The sequence below is a fragment of the Suillus subaureus genome (assembly GCF_016647635.1).
Source record: "Suillus subaureus strain MN1 chromosome Unknown BJ212scaffold_32, whole genome shotgun sequence".
NCBI lineage: Eukaryota > Fungi > Basidiomycota > Agaricomycetes > Boletales > Suillaceae > Suillus > Suillus subaureus.
In genome coordinates this window covers 89,722-109,480 of record NW_024538588.1, presented here as the reverse complement: position 1 = coordinate 109,480, position 19,759 = coordinate 89,722, and the positions used below count along the sequence as shown (strand labels likewise).

Below are 19,759 nucleotides of genomic sequence, written 5' to 3'. Positions count from 1 at the left end.
AAACCTAATGGTCCCGGTCAAGCACGACCAATCCAATGGGTCATCGAGAACTACACGAAGATCTACATTCACCTGATGGAGTCGAAATATCTCGGCACTTGTGTGTCCACTACTAATCATTAGGTAGATCATCAGGTTCTCTTACGGATCTATTGCCTTTAGTGCGTGGAGCGTGGAACTTGGAAGACCACACATGTCCGATTGATCCGTGCAGGTGTCGAATTCGTGTTTGTAAGTCAGTGTAATCGTGCACTGTAATCTCAGCGTACCCGTCGCTCATCGCAGCAAGTCACCATGTTCTGGGGTATTTAACCTGTTGCAATGGCGAGGGGTATCCTCACTATCAACAAGCTCAACTGTTTTAATGGCGTTTATCACTATTGCATGCACCCTTGTGGTCTTGACCAGCATCTGGATCGTGAAGCAACGATATCAGGCCGCAAGGCGGTTGCCATTACCGCCTGGACCGCCTGGACGTTGGCTTTTAGGAAATGAGATGCCAAAGTCATAGTAAGTGTTTGTCAATGGACATCAATATGATCTCTAACCGCTCACACAGTGCGCCGTTTCAATTCGCGAGGTGGACAGAACAATACGGACCCGTATTCTCGCTCAAACAAGGCCATAGGATTTTCGTGGTCATAGGACGTCATCAGGTAAGCACCAAACGATTCATCGTCAAGTCAGGCATGAAATGGGTCTCGTCATAGGCTGCAGTGGATATCATGGAAAAAGAGGGAGCAAATCTCGCCGACCGCCCACGTTCTATTGCAGTGCAAGAGACATTATCCGACGGGATGAGAATGGTCCTTGAGCGCAGTGGTGAGAAATTGCGTCGGGTGCGCAGGTACGCATCTTATCTCTACCAGGTGCGATCAGTAAGACTGATCGTAAAGCAGGGTCTTGCATGCAGGTTTACAACCCAAGGTTGCGGCGACCTATGAACCCATCCAGACCAGGCATGCGAGGAATCTGATTCTAGATATCTTAAATGATCCGAAGAACCACCAAAGTCATGCCATGCGGTACGAACACCAGCTCTTGCTCACGTGGTACAGGTTATAATCTGTGCATTTTAGTTATGCAGCTTCCGTGGTCATGTCCTTCACCTATGGAAAAACTACTCCGACTTCGTACACAGACCCTGAAATTGTTGCGGTCAATAAATCTCTTGCGCGTTTTGGTCAAGCTATAAGGCCAGGAGCATACCTTGTGGATACATATCCAATTCTGCGTTTCGTCCCAGGGTACCTGAGCCAGCTGAAGGCATGGCACCAAGAAGAACTTGCTCTCTTTAACGGGCAGTTGGACGCGGTGCGAAGACAGATGGTTCGTGATTTTGTTGCTCTGACGGATACCCTGGCTCACCATTGTGAAGCGTGAGGGAACTGCAGAGCCGTCCTTTGGACGGTTCATTTTAGAGCACCAGAAACAGTACCAGCTCGAAGAGAAGGGACTAGGATATATTGCAGGGGGAATGTTTGCTGCCGGTTCTGATACTGTAAGCTCTTACATCGCATGACGTCTTAACTTGACGACTGTTGTAGACTGCTTGTGCAATCACAATCATGATGATGGCTGCTACCATCCACACGGACGCACAGGCTCGCGTACAAGAGGAACTCGATAACGTCGTGGGGCGTACGCGGCGTAAGTTATGCCTTTTCTTTGTTCATCTACTGACTAAGATAGCTCCTTATTAGTGCCGACATTTGATGATCAGGAAATGCTGCCACAGGTTACCGCGTTCATGCTCGAGAGTCTGAGGTGGAGACCTGTCGCCCTTGGAGGTAGGTCTTATTTGAGTTGTGATGATGCGACAGTGAACAACGACCTTGCACTACAGGCTTTGAACATCGCGCAACCAAGGACATAATTTGGAAGAACTACCTCATTCCTGCAGGTGCGACTGTTATTGGCAACCATTGGTCAGTTGGCAATCGTTTTCGTTGTCTCACCTTTATCTCTGACGCTGGTCTTTCAGGGCTATCGCCAACGATCCTGAGGTCTTCCCAGAACCGCACAAGTTCAATCCTCAGCGTTGGATTGACGATGCAGGTCGTGTGCGCGATGATCTCCGATTTTTCACTTTTGGCTTTGGCCGCCGGTGAGTTGCATCGCTCGTCTTGCGAGCCGTTCCCATGACTTACTTGAAAATGTCAGAGTGTGTCCCGGTCAGCATGTCGCAAATCGGTCTATCTTCATCAATACAGCTCTTATTCTCTGGGCTTTCCGTCTTTCTGAGAATCCTGCAGCAAAGATTGACACGCTTGCTTTCTCGGATACTGCGGTTATACATGCTGCTCCGTTTGAGATATGTTTGGAGAAGAGGATTGATGAGAATCTGATCAGGGAACTGTGCGCACCTGGGAAGTAAAGGGCGTCTGTCTGGGAAATTGCAAGTTCAGTATGCTTATATATTCAAATAGTTGATAGTACTTCATACATGCGTTGTGCGCTTGACACTTGTGTACAGTGCACGCCTTTGTGCGTGGGAATCTTAGATATTCTTGTGGCTGTATTGTGGGGGTCGGCGCCGCCGGTTTCATACTTGTGCTGCACTATACGCACAACACCGTATTATCAGCGTTCGACATGGGCAAATTGAATATCGCTCATCACAAGTCATACCACCCTTACCGCCGGGACAACATCGAACGCGTACGGAGAGATGAAGAGGAAGCTGCGCAAAAGGAAGCCGAGGCTGAGGGAAGGGTAGTGCTGGCTGATGCAGAGGCTCGGTTGGACCTCCTCCGAGAGCGTGCAGGACTTGGGAAAGGGAAGGGGAAGAAGAAAGAGGACGATATGAAGGCTATAGATGATGCTAAGGCCTCTACCGTTGCCAAGGACTCGAAACAAGGTCATATCAATCTATTTGAGGATTTAGAACAGGTTGGGTTGTTCTCGCCATCTTGTTCGCATATATTGATATGGTGCTAGCAAGAAACTATTACCGCCATACGAGCGACGAAGAAGACCGCACAGCTAGAGACTGAGAAGGGTGTACCACTGGCTCCAAGTGCTAAGGACCTCAAGCCATGGTACAGCGAGCGCGATAAGGGAAAGGAATACCAGGAGGATGAGAAGGGTAAACGCTTAAGGTATGCAGCTCATGCTACTCTAGCCGTACATTTACGACTTCCCTTTGACATTTCAGATTGCGGGATCTTGCTTCAAAGACTATGAACGACCCTCTCACAGCCATCACGCATCAGCTTGCATCAAGCTCTTCATCGAACAATCCTTCCGCTGTGCCTCAGCCGTCATGGCGACATTCCAAACATCGCACCTTACCTGATTCAAATAATAAGATGAAACCGCCTCCCCCACCCTCGGATGCTACGACCATGCGCCTCACACGCGAATCATCAGAACGCGAACGCGCGCTGGCGTTGATTCGGCGCAAGCAGCGTGAAATGAGAGGCAGCGAGACGCCGAGCACTGTGCACGGGGGCCTAGATGAAGGGTATGGGGATGTATTCAACCGGCGGGAGGTCGAAGAAGCGCATTCATATCGACGAAGGCGGTGGTAAGTACATTCCCGGCCTATGAGACCTATTTATTGCGCTGTATGCTCTACATCCCGCGGCGGCGCTACGATGGGATGTTGTATCAATGGTTTAGGTATTTGGCTTGTTCCTGGACATGCTAGCTGGTGTTATGGTGACCTACCCTGTTATTCGATAGTGAGTGCATTAGTGAGGTACGTGTGTTACCTCACTTATAGCAGAAGTCAAGACCTCCAGTACCACTCAGTAAAGTATTTTCTGCTCATACATAAGGTTAAGTACCTTGCCATCGCGCATCTACTACCCCCGACCTGCACTCTCCCTCCACCTACCAACGCCTAACCTCCAAGTTGCGCCCTCCCGCGTGAAGCGCCAATTGCAACTACAGTGATCCTACGGTCCTTTGTACACAACCAACCCATTATACAATTTAATTTTCTCAATGAGGTCTTCGTCAACTTGCAAATATCATATCATGTTCAGAATATGTGATGGTACCGAAAAATATACTGCTCAAGTTTAGAAAAATCTGCAAAATATCACTCCAGAGCAATATGTTTGAGCATCAAAACTTTACCATTGCACCCAGTTTCACCCCACCTGGACTAAACTTGGACATGAGGTGCCCTCTTGACTTGGTCTCACTCAACATCTCCCTTTCACTGCTGGTATTCAACCAATACCTTTGAACTATACATATATAATCTTTTAATGTGGTTGATCAATGACAAAGTGTTTGAACTTTGAACATAATCTGTGCCCTAGGATTTGTAACGGTGCCGCCAGTGCCGCGTCACGACCGTGGCAGGCGGCAGGACCGCGTCAATTTCACCTGGCCCGTTTTCTGAATGCCGAATGGCGACATCGTCAGTAGTCATTGATGCTTTGCACGTCATATGCACACCAGGTGGTCAGAGCTTGAGTAATTAAGGTACGAAGCCCTACGACTTTGAATATCCCGCATTTTGGTGACGCCATGCTTATGGGATACGTTCATCCATATTAACAATCATCGGGTCAGGAGAATTGATAATGCGATATGTAAGCCAAGCGGCTTCCTCAGCCCTTGAAGATATATAAGAAGGATGTAACTTGTTCATGATAGCAAGCACACTTCCATTCCACATTACATCCAACATTAACAGATCAACGATGACTTCTGACACCACCAGCGCCCTTAACTATTTCGTTGCTCCAGTTGACGGCTCGAGGGCTTACAATAGAATCTACGCAGATAGCACCACGACAAAGCCGCCTCGCAACTGGACCCAGGAGCCGCATGACATCCAAATTGAGGACGTGCGCGGGAAGGAGGAACTTTACAAGCTTGACAATGCAGGATTTCAGTATGGGCGAGAAGCAGCGAAGCATACTAGCTTCTTGAATGATGGTGAGGTTGAGCGAGAATACTACCCTGAGAGCATCGACCTCATCAAGAGGGTGACGGGAGCGTCTAGCATTGTCATTTTCGATCACAGTGCGTTGACCACTGATTTGAAACGATGTCTTGATCTCTAATTCATGTCACAGCTATTCGTCGCCGTCGCGCAGGCGAAGTGGGTGATAACCCACAGAAACGTCAACCAGTCTCCACGGTTCATGTGGACCAAACGACTGCATCATCCATTGCTCGTGTTCACAGGCACCTCCCGCCAACAGAAGCTCCTTCTCTCCTTCGCAAACGCTTCCAAATCATAAACCTTTGGCGTCCTATATCGCATGCAGCTGTTGATTGGCCGCTTGCACTGTGCGACTTCCGCAGTGTCGATGTAGAGAAAGACTTGGCGCCCGTCGCTCTTTTATACCCTGACCGGGAGGGTGAGACATTTGGGGTCAAATACAACACAAAGCACCAGTGGAAATACCTGAAGGCGATGACCCCGGAGGAGTTTGTTCTTATCAAATGGTGAGCGAAGTAACCTGGGGAAGCTTTCTATTGTGCTAAAGTGTCTCAGTTTTGATTCGATACAAGATGGCAGTGTGGCGAGGTTGACCCCTCATACTGGCTTCCAAGACTCAAACACTCCAGAGGGAACACCACCTCGGGAATCCATCGAGCTGAGAGCTCTGGTATTCTATGATTAGAACGCATTTTGTGAAGTAGCGTTAGGAGTTACTATATATATGTATGCGTTGTTGTACTTTGCTGATTTCAATCTCGGAAATTTAATTTTGCGCAATCATCGTGGACCGGTATATTTCAGTATCGGGCATCAAGGAGTTGGTTGGTTGCTAGGCGTTCCAGATAATTTAATTTGTCACTTGGTGGAAGTGTGGACGGGGGTTCACTGAATTTCAGTAGTGATACAACGAGAAATGGGTATGTCTACATAAACCTCGTCTTAAATATACTTCGTAACTTACGTGAATAAATACCATGACGGATGATCCTTCTCCGTGCAAAACACTTGACAAGCATTTCGCTATACAGTAGTGCTATAGCTAGTTAGTATATATACACGCTGAAGTGGGAGACCCCTAGGCAGGGAGGGGACGGGTAACACCGTAGCTTAGTCAGCCACTTAGTGTCCTTCACCACTTTGCCTTGCTCGCGACACGCAGGCACACAGTCGCGAATACAGCGTTCCATCGCTCCTGGAAGACAATCGAAGCCATGCTAGTTTCTGCGTCGGATTCGGCATCAAGTTTTGTGATGTTCTCGAACGCTAAGGATGAGGCGCGGTGAGTGGTCCCAGCACAAACATCTGCACACCCAAGAAAATATCAAAAGTACCATAGAATATCTGAGCCTCCCGTAGAATTTCAATTCTACAGAAATGATTGGCAGTAGTTACACGTCAACGAAACGCGGTATGAGTTCTTTGTCAATTTTTAACGCCACTTGACAAAATGTGTTCTAATCATTCTAATCATAGAATACCAGAGCTCTCAGCTCGATGGATTCCCGAAGCGGCGTTCCCTCTGGAGTGTCTGGGTCTTGGAACCAAGTATGAGGGGCCAACCTCGCCACACTACCATCCTGTATTGAATCAAAACTGAGACACTTTAGCACGATGAAAAGCTTCCCAGGTTACTTCGTTCACCATTTGATAAGAACAAACTCTTCCGGGGTCATCGCCTTCAGGTATTTCCACTGGTGGTTTGCGTTGTATTTGACTCCGACTGTCTCATCCTCGCGGTCAGGGTATAGAAGAGCGATAGGCGCCAAGTCTTTCTCTACGTCGACACTGCGGAAGTCGCATAGTGCAAGCGGCCAATCTACAGCCGCATGCGATATAGGACGCCAAAGATTTATGACTTGGAAACGCCTGCGAAGGAAGGAAGGGGCTTCTGTTGGTGGGAGGTGTCTATGAACACCAGCAATGACTGCCGCAGTCGTTTGGTCCACATGAACAAATGAGACTGGTTGACGTTTCTGTAGGTCGTCACCCACCTCGCCTGGGCGACGGCGACGAACAGCTGCGACATGAATTAGGAATCAAGACATCGATTCAAATCAGTGGTCAACTTACTGTGATCGAAGATGACAATACTGGTCGCTCCCGTAATCCTCTTGATGAGGTCGATGCTCTGAGGGTAGTATACGCACCGAATCTCATCATCATTCAAGAAGTTGACATGCTTCGCCGCTTCTCGCTCATACTGAAATCCTGCATTGCCAAGCTTGTAAAGTTCCTCCTTCCCGCGTACGTCCTCAATTTGCATATCATGCGGCTCCTGGGTCCAGTTGAGAGGCGGCTTTATCGTGGTACCATCTGGGTAGAATGTAACGTAAGGCCGAGAGCCGTCAAGTGGATCAATGAAGTAGTTGAGGGTGCTGATAGTGTAAGAAGCCATGGTCAATCCGTTGCAATTGGTGCTGGATGTAAAGCGGAATGGAAGTGTCCTTAGTATCATGAACAAGTCATAATATACTTGTATGTCTTCAAGGGCGGAGGAAACCGCTTGGCTTACATATCATATCATCAATGCTCATTGCTGGCCCACTCATCGTTAATGTGGATGAAAATATCCAATACACTGAATTGCGGGATATCCAAAGTCGTTGAGCGCTGAGCTTCGTACCTTACAGCAGTGTGCGAAACTAATGTCTATCAAGTGCGACACCATTCTCACAGGAATAGAGAGATCCTTTGACAACACCGGGCTTCGAATTACCCAAGGCTCGCAGAAGATCTTCTATCAAAATATTCATAAGTTCAATCAATACCCATAAGCAGAGGCGGCAAACCATAGCAACTTCAGCAGTGACCCAACAAGAAATTAATGAACTAATGCCAACACCCCAACAGGTGTGGACGGCCATACAGAGCAAGGAAAACCTACGGCGGAAATCAGAGCAAAACTGACCAGAGATAAAGTACGGGACCATTCTCGGAAGTGTCCTACGCTACTAACATGTTTCAAAAACCATGATAGGAAAGAACAGATTATTCTATAGTCGTCACCGAGTCAGCTCACCTTATCTGGAAGCCGAGGTGTGAAAGAACGATAAATAAAGTGTGAAAACGATCCTGCAAAACGGTACTGACGTTGAAATACATGATAGATAGATACACAAAATGAACTCACGGCTAAAGTTCGACAAACTTCTTACCGACTCGACGGGAAAAGAGCCCTTGAAGCATCACTAGTTTTACGCACATAGTACCTCAGGTATTAGATACATACCCAGTGATGTTGGAATTGTCGTCACAGTCGGCCAAGGTCGGTGTGCATAAGCGGAAACGTGAAAGTGTTCAAGGATGAGACGAACTATTTTTCTTCCGCCCTGGCATGATAGTGACTAGATCAGGCAATCAAGCTCCAATGTAGAGAGGTCCCGCACGTCAGAAGGGAGTCAATTCCCTTCAGTATCTATGTCAGTAATAACTGAGTGCTGGTACGCATAAGAGAGTGTGCCAGCAAGTCCGCAGTGTATTGTCCAGCTGAGTCTTTCCCCTTGCAGTCAGTGGTGGAAAATTTGCGTTCTACTCCAGCGATCTGCCACCGAGCCAATCCAGTAGCATATAGGGTGTCCATACACCATCACCATCTTCGCTATTAGACCATGCACGCACACGTTGAAGTGGCAAGGTATAATGGGAAGAGTCGTGACGGTGTTGCGCACATAATAGCGCATCGTTGTCACCATGTACTAAATGGGCGGGGCCATCTCATCACATGGAACGAAGCACATAGGATCTCGATCACCGCGGTAAAAAAAATACTGGCATCAGGACTTCAGGTGGGCGCTATAAGTAGTCACGTGGGCGAGATCGCTGAACATGTGCCCAAAAACTTTCGAAGACTTGAAGTTGATAAAGCTTCACTGCTCAGCGTTCAGTCCCTACCTTTCCAATGCCTGGCCTGCAAAGCGCATCAAGGAAAAGACCGGCGGTCTCACAGGGTGGCCCAAAATCCAAGAAACAGCGCTCCGAAAATCTTTCCTCGACGAAATTCGAGGAAGGAAAAAAAGTTCAGAAACGGAGTAGACCTGTTACACAGCCCATACCAACAAACGAGTTGTCTGATGAGGACGACGATGAGGAAGAAGATAACTTTGAGGAAGAAGAAGTTGAGGATCAGGAGATAGTTTCAGATGAGATGATGGTGGATGGTGCTTCCAGCAAAGATCCCAATGGTATGTTGACGATTACATGGACAGAATGCAGACGATTCATAACATTCTGAATAGCTGCGAGAGAGTCACATAAAGTCCAACGTGTACTGCAGGAACAACGTCGAGCAGCTAAACCACATTCCCAGTTACTTGTGGATGCAAAGCGCGTCTGGTCATTAGCTCGGCAAAAAAGCATACCCTCCGCGGAGCGACAGAAGCATGTAAAAGAACTCATGAAAGTTACCCAAGGAAAAGTCAAGGATATCGTTCTAAAGCACGACGCAAGCAGGATTATCCAGACTGTTGTAAAATATGGTGGGCAAAAGGAGAGGGACCAGGTCGCGATGGAGCTTAAAGGTCATTACAAGGCATTAGCTCAAAGCAAGTACTCGAAGGTTTGTCTGGTATATCTTCGCTCCTAAGCCTTCTGTTGACGACGGTAGTAGTTCTTAGTGACCAAGTTGATCAGACTCTGTCCAGCACATCGAGCATCGATCTTGCTCGAATTCCAGTCCAACGTACTCCGTCTCCTGTTGCACCGGGAGGCATCTGTGGTTCTTGCCGATTCCTTCGAGCTCTATGCAAATGCATACGAGCGTTCAATTCTTCTCCGCGACTTCTACGGCAAGGAGGTCGCTTTGTTCTCTCAAACACAAGGTTCCGAACCTGAGAAGGCGAACGCCAGAAAAGGCTTTCCTGGGGTTCTTGAAGGCCTTGAGGGCGAACGAAGAAAACGCGTACTGGCAGCACTGAAAGAAAATATAACCAGGATGTAAGCATCTGAAATTGAACACCATGTATTCCTCTAATCGATGACGCTATCGACAGTTTTAACAACTCCGATAAAGGCGCCATAACCCATGCAATCGTTCACAGGGCGCTTTTGGAATACTTATCTGCCATCAATGACACGGAAGATGAGTCAGAACGAGAAAGACTTCGCAAAGAGATATTCGAAAGGTAAATACAGGCTTAACTGATATATCATTCATTAACACTGTATCTGCAGTTGCCAGGATGTCCTTGCCGAGATGGTTCATACAAAGGACGGCAGCAGGGCTGTGAGAGACTTCATTGCTTATGGGACAGCTAAGGTACACTCAGATGTTGGCTCGAGTGGCGGATATTGATGTTTGTCGTACAGGACCGAAAACAAATTATCAAAGTCATTAAACCTCATGTTGAGCGTATGTGCACAGATGATGAGGCTCAGCTCGTCCTCTTCACAGCCTTAGACGTGATCGAGTTTGTTTTTCAAGTTTATTAGCTCAGTGTTGATGAATCCTGACACTTTTATATAGTGATACAAAGTTGACGGCCAAATCCCTTGTTTCGGATATCACCACCCACGCCCCTACACTCATCAACACCCCACAAGGTCGACGTGCTCTTTTCTACTTGCTTGTACCTCGATCACGGCGGCATTTCACACCTGCCCAAATAGCGATAATTGCTGAGATAGACCCTATACGTGGCAAAACCAGCAAAAAAAGTGCGGCTATTCGCGAAGGTGAAATACGGGGAGCAGCAAGTGAGGGATTGCTTAAGTTCGTCGAGGACAACGGCGCGGAAGCTGCGCGAGATACCGGTGGAAGTTTGGTAGTGTTGGAAATTATGCTTTATGCTGACGGCGGTTGGTGCATCTCACTCGATTTTTGTCAATTTTAACGTTTGTTTCTTAGACAAGTCTTCGGCTATGCAATCCCTCCTTCAACCATTAGCGTCGATATACCCTTCAGAGGATTCTTCAAAACTTCATCCAATTGACCTCCCACACACGTCACGAATGTATAAATCCCTTTTCCAGGGCGGGCATTTCTCGCATGCTAACAAATCCGTTATTCGCTCATCGTCGTTCTCCCCATCAGCATTCGCGTCTGCATTCATGTCCATTGTTGGTAAGGATTTGACAGTAAGCATGGCTGGGGGAGAGGGTGCCTTTGTTATTGCTGAATTTTTGCAACGGATAAAGGAAGAGGGAAGCGCCGACGAAAAACGGACCGTGAAGGGCTGGTTTGGTGAGGACGTTGTCGAGAGATTAAAAAAGAGCGAGACCAAAGGGAGAAATGTCCTACTGGATAAGGTCAATGCATTGTTCTTATGATGCTCATTCTACAGACCTAGCCACAGTGAGCTTTGGCCCAGATTGATAGATACATTTATATTATCAAGGTTGACTTGCTCCGATTTGCATTGGGAATGCTGCCCCCCGCCTCTGGGTCTCTCTTCGTATGTCGATTGGTCCTGCAATGCAGAAGGCTTCACCCATGTGAGCGATTTCGCAATTGACGTTAAAGGAGGAGGTGTTACGCTCGGCGTTCGTAAGAACGGCTAAACGGTCACAAAGAGTCTAAAGCGTACACCTATGTACGAGTCGTGCGAGTTAAGCAGTATATTGCAGGCCCTGGTCTGTGTAGGTCAAGTTAAAGAATACAAGCGTAAGGAATAGAGTATATATAAAGGGATTAAAGCGGAGCTTTAATAAATGAGTCGGAGATCGAAAGTAAATAGCAAATCAGAAAAAGAAAAGAGAATCGTACGATGGAATGTCATGGAATGTTCTGTGAATATGTGATAGTGTGAATAAGTGAAGAGGTGAAAGGAAAAGAATAGAACTGTAACATTACCCCCGTTGTAAGGGTAGTAGGCACCGACTACTATCAAAGAAGACGATGCGATCGTTTATAATTAGTGAGAAGTTCGGAAGCGTTACCTAATTCGGCTTCCTTCATCCATTCGTTCTCGGAACTCGGGAATCCCTTCCACTTTACATAGTATTGCCTTCTAGATGAAGATCCGCGGTGTCCGACGACCGCTTCAACTTCGTGTTCTTCTTCGCCGTCAATCAAATCAGGTGGAGGCGGAATATAATTAGGGCCGTGGGTCTCGTTCTCTTTATAAGGAGAAAGGAGTGCGGCATGGAATACTGGGTGAATGCGCCATTGTGACGGTAGCGCGAGTCGATAAGTTATGGGAGATAATACGTCGGTAATGATGAATGGTCCTTCGCGTTTTGGCGCGAGTTTTCGATTAGGGTATCCGAGGTGGAGGTTTTTGGCTTCGAGCCATACCTTATCGCCTGTAGAGAATGGTACGAATTTAGACGTAATTCGTTGACGCATGGTGTTGCGTGCGAGTTCATGAGCGGCTAGTGCTTCGTCGCGTGCTTTATTTAGCAATGATAGTCGTTGTTCTATATTAGGGATGTCGGATTTCGGATGGGAGTCAGGGAGGTGACGTGGGTGATAACCCATCATGAGGTAGAATGGTGATGTACCACGTGCTGAGTGATGACGCGAATTATGAACGAATTCGGCAAGTGGTAACATGGGCGCCCAACCGGTCTGGTCGTTAGCGCAAAAGATCCGGAGGTAGACTTCGAGTTCTTGGTTTACTCGTTCGGTCTCTCCATCACTCTGGGGGTGGAAGGCGGTGGAAAGGGAGTTTTTATATCCGAGGAGTTTTCCGAGTTCGACCTGGAATCTGGAAGCGAATTGGGGTCCGCGGTCAGAGATAATTTTATCGTAGAGTCCGTATCTAGAGAATACTTTAGAAAAGAAAATGTTCGCGACGCCTTCAGCGTCAATAGTCTTGAGACAAGGGGTGAAAATTACCCCCTTCGAAAGTCCGTGGTCGACCACGACCATGATAGAATCGAAACCGTCTGAAAGGGGAAGGTCCGTAATGAGATCCACGGAAACGTGGGCAAAGGGTCGGTTAGATATAGGGGCCGGGATAGGAAAGAGAGGCGGAGTCGAAGGGTGCGTGTTTACTTTATTCTGTTGGCAGATGCAACAGCCTTCGACGAAGTTCTTGACGAAAGTGGCTAGGCCTGGCCACCAATAGTCGCGAGAGAGGAGTTCCTGGGTTTTAAAACGGCCAGGGTGTCCAGCGGTGGGAGAATTGTGGTGAAGGGATACGAGTTCTCGTCGGAGATCTCCGGGGGGTATGTAAGTAAGTCCTTTGAAGGATAAGATTCCGTCGCTCAATTTCCAATCGGAAAGAGCGGAACGGAGAGGGGGAGGAATAGAGGAGTCTGTGAGCGCTTGGAGCGCAGTGTGTACTATGGGATCAATAGAAGATGATATACGTAATCTGTCCGTAAAAGAAGTGTCAATGATGTTAATAAACATCGAGTCAGGGAGAAGTTGGATACTAATATTGTCCTTTTCGTCACTATCGACTGGAAGGTGATCCGTTCTACGGGAGAGTAAGTCGGGAATAATAAGTTCTTTTCCAGGTACGTGCTGGATCTGGAGTTCGAATTGTGAAAGGAAAGTTTGCCATCTTGCTTGGCGTCTATTGAGGTCTTGTACGTCCCTGAAATAAGTAAGGTTCTTGTGGTCAGTTTGTACGAGTACGGGATAGGGAGAACCGAGGAGATAATGTCTCCACGCTTTCAAAGCGCGGACGATGGCGAGTAGTTCTCGGTCATAAATCTGGTAATTTCGTTCAGCGGGGTTAAAGGATTGAGATAGAAAGGAACAAGGGAGCCAGTCTCTGTTGTCGTTCTTCTGGAGGAGTACTGCTCCGGTTGCATAAAGTGATGCGTCGGTAGCGATCGCGAATGGGGAGTTCTTGTCGGGTATTTGAAGGATCGGGGATGAGGTAAAGATTCGTTTCAGCTTATTAAAAGCTTCCTCACGTTCTAGGGTCCAAGAGAATTCTTCGTCTTTCTTGGTTAAGTCGATCAATGGTCTAGCGATGGATGAGTAGTCAGCAATAAATCGTCGGTAAAAGTTAGCGAATCCGAGGAATGATCGGACTTCCTTCACTTTCGTGGGAGTCTTCCATTCGGATATACCTTTCAATTTAGCGGGGTCCATGGCGATAGAACCGGGTTTGATGATCATGCCAAGATATTCGATGTCGGTAACATTGAAGGTGCATTTTTCGGGTTTTAGGTGGAGGAGATTGTCGCGGAGTCGTTGGAGTACTTTGTGGGTTCGGATGCGATGGGTTTCGTCATCTCTAGAGAAGATTAATATATCGTCCATATAAATGATAATCCATCCTTCCTGGATCATGTCTCCGAACAGATCGTTCATCATAGACTGGAAGGTAGCGGGTGAATTACACATTCCGAAAAACATAACCGTGGGTTCGAAAAGTCCCCTAGAAGTGGCAAAGGCCGCCTTCCATTGATCGGTTTTTCTCATACGTACGTTATTATAGCCCCATCGAATGTCCATCTTGGTAAAGATCTTGGCGTCCTTTAGCTTATCTATAAGATCTGAGATTAGCGGTAAAGGATAGTTATTCTTAACCGTGTGTTCGTTCAGGTAGCGATAATCCTGGCAGGGTCGGAGGGAACCGTCTTTCTTCCCGACGAAGAAGAATGGGGAGGATTGAGGTGATTCGGAAGGGACGATCGTCCCTTTTGCTAGATGTTCATCAATAAAATCATTCATTGCCTTATCTTCTTTGGCGTTAAGCGGATAGATCTTGCATTTCCGCGGTTCGAAGGATTCTTTGAGATCGATCTTGTGGTCGTATTTTCGTTCTGGGGGAAGGGTACCGTTAGCTACGTCACCAAATACGTCTTTATACTGTTGGAACTCTTCAGGTACGAGTTCTTCAAACGTTTTCTTTGGTTTGGCGGCGTCCTGGGCGAGTGTCTGTGAAATATTGTCAGCTTTCCGGATATAGGTGTAAAAGTCGTCATCGTCGTTGATGGGGTCTAGAAGGTGTGGGAGAGTTTCGTTAGCGGGGTCCCATTCCGGTTCTAAGTCTTCCAAAGCGTCATAAAAGACGTCTTCTTCTTCGACTTCTTCGATCGTTGCTTTTTTGAGGGTACGCTCCCTTAAACGGACTTCTTGATTTGTCCAATCGATATCTGGGTTTTCTTTCTTTAGCCAAGTCATTCCCAGGATAACATCTTCTCCTCCTAGAGAGGTTACGAAGAATCGCTTCCGCATAGGGATATCTTTGATTAAAAAGGAGAGTTCACAGTACCGTGTGATTCTTCCGGCTTTGTTTAACGTGCCGTCTACGTTTCGTACGGGTATCAGGGTTTCGAGTTTGTGCGTGCGAATGTTTTCTTTGAGTATGAATTTCTCATCGATAAATTCGCCTTCTGCGCCGCAATCAATTAGAGTGGCGGCTACGGTGGTTTTTTCGGTCTTCTTCGATCTAATGGTTAACGGCAAACGAATAGAATTAGTGTCACCAATCGATTGTACTAAAAGTCCGATTCTGGGAGTTTCTGACACCGTGGCAGGCTCCCCTAAGCAAAATCCTCCTCATCGCTGCTTTCTTCCTTCTTAACCGGTTTCTTACCGGCTTTCTTCATCTGGCGTGCTTTAAACGCCTTCCATTCTTGGAATTCTTTGTAGTTGTCGTCAGATGACTCCTTGACTACTTTCCTAGTGTTGGTCGTAACCGTAGGGTGGTTAGGGCAGTCTGCGGCTAAGCCCTTCTTACCGCATTTGAAGCAGAGGCCGCCCTTGCGCCTACGCTCTCATTCTTGAGGAGTTAAGTAAGTTTTCCTTGTCTTCTTCTCTCCTTCTTCGTCATCTACTTCTACTTTATCTATGTCCATGGCGTAAGGGTCCTTCGCCTTGGTGAAGGAGGGAGGTGCTATTAAGGTCCTTCGTACCTCGACGTCTAAGGCTTTCTCTAGCCACGTCTCGATAGTAGTGGGGGTCGTTTCGAAGGCGTAAATAGCGGAGACTATCTCACGCTTTAGCCCGTTTCTGAAGAACATAATCTTCGTGTTTTCTTTGGTGATGCCAGTATCAGCGAGGATGGTTCGGAATAACGATGCGTAAGCGGCTACGCTGCCAGTCTGTCGAAGAGATGAGATGCGACGAATCGCAGTCTGTTCAACATTCTTAGGGAAAAAGGTGGATTTAAATTGCTTAGCGAAATCCAGCCAGGTTCCATAGTCTTTGCTCGTGGCCGCGGCCTTGAGCTGGCCTTCGGCCCATTTAGCGGCTTCTCCCTTAGTCATAAGACTTAAGGCGAAGATAACCTTCTTCTTGTCGTTATCGTAGACTTCTTCATTCATATCTAGGTACGCCTCGACTTGAAGCGTCCATCCCTGAGCAAGGCGGGTATCGCCATTGAAGGGTGCCGGGGTTTTTCCGATTTCTTTAGGCATTGGTGCTGAGAGGGATCGTTCGTAGGTTTGGGTGTGGAAGTTCCAAACTTTGTCCTTGGGTGCGATACTGGCGTAATAAGCAGCCCACTGTTCGATAGAGTATCTGGTGCCCTTGGCGTCTATCTGATAGAACTCTTGTTCTTCTTCGTCCCAGGTAAAACCAGGAGGTGTCGGGGCGATCGGTGGAATGGTGTCTGATTCTGGGCGCGAGTTCTAGGGAACCGCGCAGTAGAGAAGTAACTTGACCTTTTGTTACGCTCGGCGTTCGTAAGAACGGCTAAACGGTCACAAAGAGTCTAAAGCATACACCTATGTACGAGTCGTGCGAGTTAAGCAGTATATTGCAGGCCCTGGTCTGTGTAGGTCAAGTTAAAGAATACAAGCGTAAGGAATAGAGTATATATAAAGGGATTAAAGCGGAGCTTTAATAAATGAGTCGGAGATCGAAAGTAAATAGCAAATCAGAAAAAGAAAAGAGAATCGTACGATGGAATGTCATGGAATGTTCTGTGAATATGTGATAGTGTGAATAAGTGAAGAGGTGAAAGGAAAAGAATAGAACTGTAACAGGAGGCTTCGTCTGGCTTGAGCTGAGAACCTTGTTTAGAGTCTCGTTTAAACGATGCTTGTCAGTTCGTCAGTAAGAAAAGACGAGACCCTTTTGATTCCAGCATATGCGAAGATAAGTTGTCTCTCAAAGCTCCACTTTGCACGACCGCAGTTGGTTGTACCACTGTGCTAGGACAATCACGTACTGTCGTTTGCGTGACCGCGTTTATGTCCACTTGGATTCTCAGTTCTGCCAATTGGCGTCACATCACCAGCCGCCAAGAGTTCTGGTCAGGCCTTTAAATTTGAAGCTTTAGAGTCCACAGACTTCGGCGTGTACGTGCCGCCCGATGAGTCTGATCGAGACAATTATTTTACGGTTCGTGGCAGTGCTATGCCAATCTGCATCAATATTCCTACCAGTTAAGAATTTTCACAAGATCGGAGCACAACAGGCCAGGTTTGTAAGCCATACACAGTAAACCCGCGCCTTTGTTGATCACCTAGAAGGAACAATAAGCGCTGCTATGGACAGGTCGGACCTCTGGGTCACAGCGCGTGGTCCCACGTACGATCGTCTACCGTACACTGCTGTGGGCGAGGCTGTACATATTCATGACAATGCGAGTATTAAAGGCAGGGCTCCTTCAGACCAGTTTCGCATCCTACTTGCCCGCTATGGAACCTATTAACCTATTTCCGTTTACTGACCTTCCAGTTGAGCTTGCCTTCATGATCTTCGAATATGCCGCGCGACCGACCTTTGACCAGGCTGACTTATATGATGCTAGAAGTCCATATTCATCTGCACTCGCACTCTGTCGCGTCTCTAAAATTGTCAGGCGTGTCGTGCTTCCTGAACTCCTGCACACCATATTGCTGCGGGACATTCGACACGCAGAAAAGTTCGTGCATGTTTTACGTATGCAAAAAGCGTACAGGAAGAATGGAAACGACCTCCATTTTGAGTGCGCATCTCGTGTACACAAGATGTGGATTGTATCTCATGGTGGGAATCCCACACCAGCTCACTTGCCCTACACCCCCCGGGCCTATGCATTGAAGCCGTTTGAATCTCCGCTTGACATCAGCCTCCTGGCTCCGATACTACTCGCTGCACCGTCCCTTGCCCTCAGCTGGACAAGTCTGGACCTTCTCGTAGAATGCCTGGAACATGCATGGAAGTCCCGTGCAGCTGCACATGTCAATAACAAACACTCCCCGCCTCCCTGGAACACACAAACTCTGATGCTATCGTGTACCCCCACTAGTGGCCCACGGTGGGAGCGCCTAACAGACACTCCCCAAGGATCTGCTTTCCTCAGCTCAATCTCTCACCTCTCAACCCCATACGTATGCGACAACGGGTCGTATACGACGGACTTATGTCGGGACTACCGCCTGCCCCTGTGGATGGAGATCACTCCATGGGCTTCTTTCAAGAACCTTCAAACGGTCTTCCTGCCGTACCCGCGTATCAAGCCCTCTGTCGATCAATCTGCGTTGACCTTCACGGGAATAGACTCATACGTGGAGCTGCTGACGTTGTCTGCATCCCTGCTGAGGGGCCAGTATGACTGTATTCCAAAGGAAATCAAGGCGTTTGCTGAGATCGATCCTGGAAAGGAGTGTATTCGATCAGATGGTATTCGTTTAAAGGTGTCCGAGTCTCGCATATGCTGGTATACTCGTGATGGGTGGGAGAAAGTTTGGGCGTGCATGTTGTGAAACTGACTAGGAGTGTTATAATATAATTGATATCTACATAGAATAATTGTACAGTATAATGATACTTATGTCACTGTACATGCTGGCATGTACACTCCCGAATCTCGATTATTGATTCATTTTTATATGCATGATGTTCGGGCTTCAGCCTGAGCGGAACCGGTTCAATTGTTTGTTTTGTTCACTGTCTATAACTTAGTGTCATGCTCAGCTGATGGCCATGGGTCGGGTACCAGCTCTATGAATTTCCATTGGTTTAAATTCTGAAGATAACAGCACTCACACGCTTCATCTCTGAAGCTATGATAGACAATAAATTTACCATGGCTATTAATCACAGCAAGAATCTCAGGTTTGTAAGTCGCGTATAATGCGCTCTTACAATATTAATCTCGTGCTGTCTTCCCAGACTCGTAATTAAACCAGTTTTGACCATGTTTTTGAGTGCGCGACTTGTCCGTGGTAGTACCGTAGTATACTCCAAGCTGGATGAGCCTATTTTCCTCCGACACCTGTAGGTAATGCAGAACTCGACGTGTTAATCATTGTGAACGTGGATATACGCTAGTACTATGCACTAATAACAGAAATGGCGCGTGACGAGTGAACGCGAGACGAAAGATAATTTTACATACCTAACACGAAGACGTCTGACACGCGTTTCTCTCGCGAGTCGCTTAGACATACACGTGTAATGTGTACGTCGAACTTCTTTCGACAGCATCACTCCGACAATACAGTTGCTGGCCCCTAATCGCTATGTCATTTTTGTTGCGATGTATGACAGTACTCACTTTGGCAAACTCTCCCCAGTCATCTACACGTGCGGCGAAGTCATTCAGGACTTTTCACCACAACCGGACACCTGCAAGGCACGGGAGGCGTCAACGCTCCAGTGTGGTCCGGTCATACCTGTTGATGATGATGAGAAACTTCGACACTTCGAGTGCACGCGGCACGCACATTTAGCCTGTTACGAGGCCGCCTGGCACAAGTCGAAGCATGGATACTACGGACGACGCTATAATAATTATGCGAAACGTGATAACTCCTTCGAAGAGCCACACATGCCAAGCGACTCCCGTTATCAATATCGCAATTTCCCCTCTCCTTGGCTGTGGGGTGGTTATCGAGATATAAGACGTCGACAGAGCTCACGCATGCCACTTCATCTGACTTGGAGTCATTGACGTTGTTACGCTGGTTTCAAAATGTCAATAAAGCAACGAGTACATATTAGTATTCATAGCATTCATGGAAGTTATGTCTGGAGTAAGTTCTCACCTATCAGATTCATCGTCCGTGACT

General features: G+C 47.4%; 6 protein-coding genes across 6 annotated transcripts; 5 read left to right on the top strand and 1 right to left on the bottom strand.

Annotated features, from left to right (window-relative positions):
• The first annotated feature begins 248 nt into the window (after positions 1–248).
• BJ212DRAFT_583614 (cytochrome P450) lies at positions 249–2,525 on the top strand. The gene is made up of 11 exons (XM_041343576.1): positions 249–510; positions 560–656; positions 711–847; positions 900–1,025; positions 1,080–1,329; positions 1,379–1,501; positions 1,548–1,650; positions 1,704–1,790; positions 1,847–1,928; positions 1,985–2,107; positions 2,164–2,525. Exons 1-11 carry the CDS (start codon positions 365–367, stop codon positions 2,375–2,377), a joined length of 1,488 nt encoding a protein of 495 aa, XP_041189466.1. The 5' UTR covers positions 249–364; the 3' UTR covers positions 2,378–2,525.
• Positions 2,526–2,551: 26 nt separating this feature from the next.
• On the top strand, positions 2,552–4,022 carry BJ212DRAFT_1377541 (uncharacterized protein). The gene is made up of 4 exons (XM_041336517.1): positions 2,552–2,892; positions 2,941–3,108; positions 3,156–3,686; positions 3,739–4,022. Exons 1-3 carry the CDS (start codon positions 2,596–2,598, stop codon positions 3,531–3,533), a joined length of 843 nt encoding a protein of 280 aa, XP_041189465.1. The 5' UTR covers positions 2,552–2,595; the 3' UTR covers positions 3,534–3,686; positions 3,739–4,022.
• A 639-nt stretch (positions 4,023–4,661) lies between these two features.
• On the top strand, positions 4,662–5,594 carry BJ212DRAFT_1448637 (uncharacterized protein; the record flags this gene model as incomplete). Its single annotated transcript, XM_041338569.1, has 3 exons — positions 4,662–4,986; positions 5,040–5,415; positions 5,465–5,594. The coding sequence occupies 3 exons, from the start codon at positions 4,662–4,664 to the stop codon at positions 5,592–5,594; spliced, it is 831 nt and encodes a 276-aa protein (XP_041189464.1).
• A 781-nt stretch (positions 5,595–6,375) lies between these two features.
• Positions 6,376–7,307, bottom strand: BJ212DRAFT_1570067 (uncharacterized protein; the record flags this gene model as incomplete). The annotated part of the gene is made up of 3 exons (XM_041342038.1): positions 6,376–6,505; positions 6,554–6,929; positions 6,983–7,307. The coding sequence occupies 3 exons, from the start codon at positions 7,305–7,307 to the stop codon at positions 6,376–6,378; spliced, it is 831 nt and encodes a 276-aa protein (XP_041189463.1).
• A 1,453-nt stretch (positions 7,308–8,760) lies between these two features.
• Positions 8,761–11,523, top strand: BJ212DRAFT_1377529 (armadillo-type protein). Its single transcript, XM_041336516.1, has 9 exons — positions 8,761–9,093; positions 9,148–9,467; positions 9,519–9,844; positions 9,901–10,032; positions 10,082–10,166; positions 10,217–10,317; positions 10,374–10,705; positions 10,755–11,331; positions 11,383–11,523. The coding sequence occupies exons 1-8, from the start codon at positions 8,811–8,813 to the stop codon at positions 11,174–11,176; spliced, it is 2,001 nt and encodes a 666-aa protein (XP_041189462.1). The 5' UTR covers positions 8,761–8,810; the 3' UTR covers positions 11,177–11,331; positions 11,383–11,523.
• A 5,811-nt stretch (positions 11,524–17,334) lies between these two features.
• Positions 17,335–18,491, top strand: BJ212DRAFT_1377528 (uncharacterized protein). The gene has a single exon (XM_041336515.1). It carries the CDS (start codon positions 17,339–17,341, stop codon positions 18,449–18,451), a length of 1,113 nt encoding a protein of 370 aa, XP_041189461.1. The 5' UTR covers positions 17,335–17,338; the 3' UTR covers positions 18,452–18,491.
• The last annotated feature ends 1,268 nt before the right edge of the window (positions 18,492–19,759 follow it).

What these genes read in the sequence shown, in the direction of transcription:
- BJ212DRAFT_583614 (XM_041343576.1), top strand. Translation starts at nt 365, where the DNA reads ATGGCGTTTATCACTATTGCATGCACCCTTGTGGTCTTGACCAGCATC. An exon ending in TGGTCATAGGACGTCATCAG is followed by an intron (nt 657 to 710) that starts GTAAGCACCAAA and finishes GTCTCGTCATAG; the next exon opens with GCTGCAGTGGATATCATGGA. An exon ending in ACGCGGTGCGAAGACAGATG is followed by an intron (nt 1,330 to 1,378) that starts GTTCGTGATTTT and finishes ACCATTGTGAAG; the next exon opens with CGTGAGGGAACTGCAGAGCC.
- BJ212DRAFT_1377541 (XM_041336517.1), top strand. Translation starts at nt 2,596, where the DNA reads ATGGGCAAATTGAATATCGCTCATCACAAGTCATACCACCCTTACCGC. An exon ending in TATTTGAGGATTTAGAACAG is followed by an intron (nt 2,893 to 2,940) that starts GTTGGGTTGTTC and finishes ATATGGTGCTAG; the next exon opens with CAAGAAACTATTACCGCCAT. An exon ending in GTAAACGCTTAAGGTATGCA is followed by an intron (nt 3,109 to 3,155) that starts GCTCATGCTACT and finishes CTTTGACATTTC; the next exon opens with AGATTGCGGGATCTTGCTTC.
- BJ212DRAFT_1377529 (XM_041336516.1), top strand. Translation starts at nt 8,811, where the DNA reads ATGCCTGGCCTGCAAAGCGCATCAAGGAAAAGACCGGCGGTCTCACAG. An exon ending in TTCCAGCAAAGATCCCAATG is followed by an intron (nt 9,094 to 9,147) that starts GTATGTTGACGA and finishes CATTCTGAATAG; the next exon opens with CTGCGAGAGAGTCACATAAA. An exon ending in ACAGCCTTAGACGTGATCGA is followed by an intron (nt 10,318 to 10,373) that starts GTTTGTTTTTCA and finishes ACTTTTATATAG; the next exon opens with TGATACAAAGTTGACGGCCA.
- BJ212DRAFT_1377528 (XM_041336515.1), top strand. Translation starts at nt 17,339, where the DNA reads ATGACAATGCGAGTATTAAAGGCAGGGCTCCTTCAGACCAGTTTCGCA.